At 46.6% G+C, this 5,000-nt stretch overlaps 1 protein-coding gene across 3 annotated transcripts in view; it reads right to left on the bottom strand.

Moving 5' to 3' along the window:
* Positions 1–5,000, bottom strand: part of ccdc141 (coiled-coil domain containing 141) — a 23,571-nt gene that overhangs the window by 13,189 nt on the left and 5,382 nt on the right. For 2 of the 3 annotated variants that reach the window (XM_068601509.1, XM_068601510.1), the window contains exons 7-16: positions 4,118–5,000; positions 3,849–3,978; positions 3,627–3,746; positions 3,281–3,544; positions 2,611–2,790; positions 2,382–2,537; positions 2,178–2,300; positions 1,112–1,309; positions 763–918; positions 280–417 (exon numbers count right to left, since the gene is read on the bottom strand). The exon at positions 4,118–5,000 is cut by the window's right edge and continues 103 nt beyond it. In XM_068601509.1, the coding sequence (XP_068457610.1) occupies positions 280–417; positions 763–918; positions 1,112–1,309; positions 2,178–2,300; positions 2,382–2,537; positions 2,611–2,790; positions 3,281–3,544; positions 3,627–3,746; positions 3,849–3,978; positions 4,118–5,000 (2,348 nt within the window). The remainder of the gene's footprint in view (positions 1–279; positions 418–762; positions 919–1,111; positions 1,310–2,177; positions 2,301–2,381; positions 2,538–2,610; positions 2,791–3,280; positions 3,545–3,626; positions 3,747–3,848; positions 3,979–4,117) is intronic. The other variant, XM_068601511.1, reaches the window with a different exon arrangement.

Genomic DNA, 5,000 nt, shown 5'->3' with positions numbered 1-5,000 from the left:
TCTCCTATCCCCTCTCTCCTGTCCCCTGTGTCCTCTCTCCTGTCCCCTCTCTCCTGTACCCTCTGTGTCCTCTCTCCTGTCCCCTCTCTCCTGTCCCCTGTGTCCTCTCTCCTGTCTCCTGTGTCCTCTCTCCTATCCCCTCTCTCCTGTCCCCTGTCCCCTCTCTCCTGTCCCCTGTGTCCTCTCTCCTGTCCCCTCTCTCCTCTCTCTTGCTGTCTCCTCACTCCTGTCCCCTGTCTCCTGTCTTCTCTCTCCTCTCTGCTGTCCCCGTCTTCTCACCTGGGTGATGTCATCGTTGAGGATGCGGGTCAGCAGCTCGTCCTCACGACGAGTTCCTTCCTTGAGAGACGAGACACAAAGAGAGTCCAGAGAGACGAGACGAGTCTCCAGCTCCTCCACTCTGAAACCCGTCCAACCCTGGAGGTAAACAAAGTACTCAAATCTACTACTACTACAAGTACAGCAATGTACCACAAGGACTACAAGTTCTGCATTCAGCACAATATAAGTAAAGGATTGACAGTAAAAGTACACAAGTATTATCAGCCTCATGTAGTTAAAGTACACAAGTAGTACTGGGGTCACGTAGTTAAAGTACACAAATATTACTGGGGTCATGTAGTTACTTGTCTCTGATCATGAAGACATAAAGAAACTAAAGCGGTAGAAAAAAGAAAAATGCAGTAAAAAGTAGCAGAAAGAGTAAATACTGAAGGAGCTCAGTGTGGTACTTTGGTACAGTACTGCAGTAAAAGTACTCACACTGTGGGTGACGGCGGAACAGATGTCTGTCCTCAGTGTTGAAGCCATTTCAAACAGACTCTGGATCTGTTTCTCTCGAAGTCGACTCTGATCATCGTTGGTTCCGCAGGAACCAGTGGAACCAGTTGCAGGGTCCGACTGGAGCAGCGCCTTTAGCTGGACTCAAAGAAAACAACGCTCACAATCATAATATACACTTTTACAATGTTAACTTCTAGTTCATGAACTTCCCAAGGTCCAAAGTGACATCTTCATATTAGCATCACTGTTCATGAGTTTATAAAACTCTGCTGTTTAGGTTTAAACCGTCAAACCTCCGCCAGGTGAAGGAACAAAACACAACACCCACCTGTCGGTCTGTGAGGTGGAAGCTGCTGCTCAGGTCCAGGATCCACTCGCTCTGATGGATCTTGTTCTTCACTCTCTCCTGGAGCTGCAGCAGCCTGGACAGATCCTCCTCCTTCAACTGCTCCACCTCCAGCCGGTTCTGGACACCGCTCAGAGTCTCCCAGCTCTTCACCATGAACTCCACCTCGGCGTCTAGACGCTGGAGAGAGAGAGAAAGAGAGAGAGCCAAAGGACCCAAAGACACCAAGGACCTAAAGTTACCAAGGACCTAAAGATATCAAGGACCTAATGATACCAATGATCTAAAGATACCAAGGACCCAAAGATACCAAGGATCTAAAGGACCCAAAAATACAAAGGACCTAAAGGACCCAACCTAAAGGACCCAAAGATACCAAGAATCCAAAGATAACAACGACCCAACGATACCATAGGACCCAAGGATACCAAGGATCCAAAGCGACAAAGGACCCAAAGATACCAAGGATCCAAAGATACCAAAGATCCAAAGATACCAAGGACCCAAAGATACCAAGGACCCAAAGATACCAAGGACCCAAAGATACCAAGGACCTAAAGTTACCAAAGGACTCAAAGATACCAAGGACCTAAAGTTACCAAGGACCTAAAGATACCAAGGACCCAAAGATACCAAGGATACAAAGGACCCGAAGATACCAAGGACCTAAAGGACCCAAAGATACCAAGCATCCAAAGATACAAAGGACCCAAAGATACCAAGGACCTAAAGGACCCAAAGATACAAAGGACCTAAAGGACCCAAAGATACCAAGGACCTAAAGGACCCAAAGATACCAAGGATCCAAAGATACCAAGGAACCAAAGATACCAAGGATCCAAAGATACTAAGGACCCAAAGATACCAAGGACCCAAAGATACCAAAGGACCCGAATATACCAAGGACCCAAAGAACCCAAAGATACCAAGAACCCAAATGACCCACCAATCCTGAAAGTCCAAAGATACCAACAGTCCCTACAGTTAAAGTCCAAAAGTCCTCACGAAGAAACAGTCTTGATAAAGTCCCAGCTGTTCAAAGACTTACGATAAAATGTGGTCTGGCCTGGCTAAAGTGCTCCAGAAGCCGGGAGGTCTGCAGAGCTGAACCCAGATCTATCAGGGTGCAAGAGTCCAGCATCTCAGAGACACAGTTCAAGTCCTGCAGAGTCTGAAAACACAACAAATTCTAGTACCCTGGTACAAAGACTCAGTAGTATGAGATCCAGCAGTACCGCAATGGAGTTCCTACCTTGTGCAGTCTCTCCTGGTATTTCCTGCAGTACGGCTGCTTCTCCTGGATCTGGATTTGTTGCTGACTCCGCAGCCTGTTCACTTCCTGTTTGGTTCTGCCGAGTTGCTCCAGCGTCTGCTGCACTAGCGACTGCAGGTTTAACTCCTCGGTCACCTGACACACACGTCGATGAACATCTCAGTCATCAGAAACAGTTTCACCTGATATCCGATGGTGGACTGCTTACTGTAGAGAAGGTCTGGACGTAGTGCTCTCCCAGTTTCTCACAAGTGGAGATCTTCTGGAGCGTTTCCTGCCAGCAGGAGTCCAGCTGCTTCTGCTCCTTCTTCTTCCTGGAACTACCAGCTTCCCCTTCCTCCAGTCTCGTCCTGTAGACCTCCCTGAGTTCTTCCATCTCCTTCTCTACCTGAAGAGCAGCAGCACCATCAACTGATCACTTCTCTGACGGACTGCACAGGTCACCACAAAGGTCAAAGGTCAAAGGAAGACACTGTGTGTATATATATACATATATATATATATATATATATATATATATATATATATACATATATATATATACATATATGTATATATATATGTATATATATATATATATATATATATATATATATATATATGTGTATATATATATATATGTGTATATATACACATATATATATACACATATATATATACACATATATATATACACATATATATATACACATATATATATATATATATATATATATATATATATATATATATATATATATATATATATTTATATACTTAATGTTCACCAACTTTACTCCCGACTCATCAGTAGAAATATAAAACATTAGATCTTAAAGTAACATGTTTCTTTTGTTCCTGCCGGCTAAAAAGACTCGTATGGACCTGGAGACTCTGACCTGTTGGGCCTTCTGGAGGAAAGAGATGAATGGTTGCAGCAGCTGCAGGTTTGAGTCAATCCTCTTGTTCAGACTCTGCAGCTCCTTCAGGACCAGATCCACTCGACCGGAGATGTCAGGACTTGGCGGACCGAGCCCGGTTCTGGTTCGTCCGCCCGCTCCGCCTCTCTTCAGCTGCTCCGTCAGGGCCTTCAGAGGGGACAGCTGTCTGCCGGTACCGCCGGGAGGATGGGGCTTCATGTTCTCTACCTCCTGAACCGCAGACTGGAGACAAACAAACCCTGAAACCTTCTGTGTTATGTGTGTGTGTGTGTGTGTGTGTGTGTGTGTGTGTGTGCGTGCGTACTTCAGTTTGTGTACGCAGCTGCAGGTGTGTGTGCAGAGTGTGTTCGGCCTCAGAAAGCTGCCGTCCTACTTCAGAACTGTGAGACAACAAACTGCTGCTCTGCTGCAGCCAGGTGCTGACCTGTCTCACACACACACACACACACACACACACGGGTAAGTAGACCATCGGCGGCCATAGTTTGGGCCGACATGAAGTGAACAGTGAAGAGGGAGGAGTCACCTTGACCACCAGCTGGTCACATGACGACAGCAGCTGGAGCCTCTGATTGGTCATGAGCGTTTGGTGGGCGTGGCCTTCTCCACCAGAAGTCTCCTTAACCAGCATGCTCTGCTGCCCTGCTGCTTGCACGCTAGACCACAGAAGAAGAAGAAGAAGAAGAAGAAGAAGAAGAAGAAGAAGAAGAAGAAGAAGAAGAAGAAGAAGACGGTGACGATGCTGAACACAGTCTGAGGTTTCCTTGATCATGAAGAGGATCACGTGGATCTGACCTGGATCTGGTCTCCTCTGCGACCTCTGGCTCCTGGTTCCTGGTCTCCTCTGGTCCGGATCCTGACTGGAGCTCTATGGTCTCATCTGATCTAGGATCTGAATTCAGGCCTGACCTGGATGCAGGTTCCAGATCTAATCTGGATCTTATATGCACCTCTGGTTTCCACCCTGACTGGAGCTCCTGTGATCTGGATCCAGCATTCGGGTCTCTGGACTCCTCTGATCCAGAATCCACCATCAGGTTTGGTTTACATCCAGACTGCAGGTTTTTGGTGGCTTCTGGTTTAGATCCAGACTTTAACTCTGAACTAGATCCTAACTCAAATATTCTTGTCTCCACTAATCTAAAGTCAGGCATCACATCAGATCTGGATCCAGGCTTCACATCAGATGTGGATCCAGGCTTCACATCAGAAGTGGATCTAGGCCTCACATCAGCTGTGGATCCAGGCTTCACATCAGATGTGGATACAGGCCTCACATCAGATGTGGATCCAGGCTTCACATCAGATGTGGATACAGGCTTTACATCAGATCTGGATCCAGGCTTTACATCAGATGTGGATCCAGGCCTCACATCAGATGTGGATCCAGGCTTCACATCAGATGTGGATCCAGGCTTTACATCAGATGTGGATCCAGGCTTTACATCAGATCTGGATCCAGGCTTTACATCAGACCTGGATTCAGGCTTCACATCAGATGTGGATCCAGGCTTTACATCAGATGTGGATCCAGGCTTTACATCAGATCTGGATCCAGGCTTTACATCAGATGTGGATCCAGGCTTTACATCAGATCTGGATCCAGGCTTCACATCAGATGTGGATCCAGGCTTTACATCAGATGTGGATCCAGGCTTTACATCAGATGTGGATCCAG

This window comes from Clinocottus analis, unplaced genomic scaffold, assembly GCF_023055335.1.
Source record: "Clinocottus analis isolate CAN_PGR_092001 unplaced genomic scaffold, fCliAna1.0.p SCAF_50, whole genome shotgun sequence".
Lineage (NCBI taxonomy): Eukaryota > Metazoa > Chordata > Actinopteri > Perciformes > Cottidae > Clinocottus > Clinocottus analis.
This window is presented reverse-complemented; position numbering and strand designations above follow the sequence as displayed.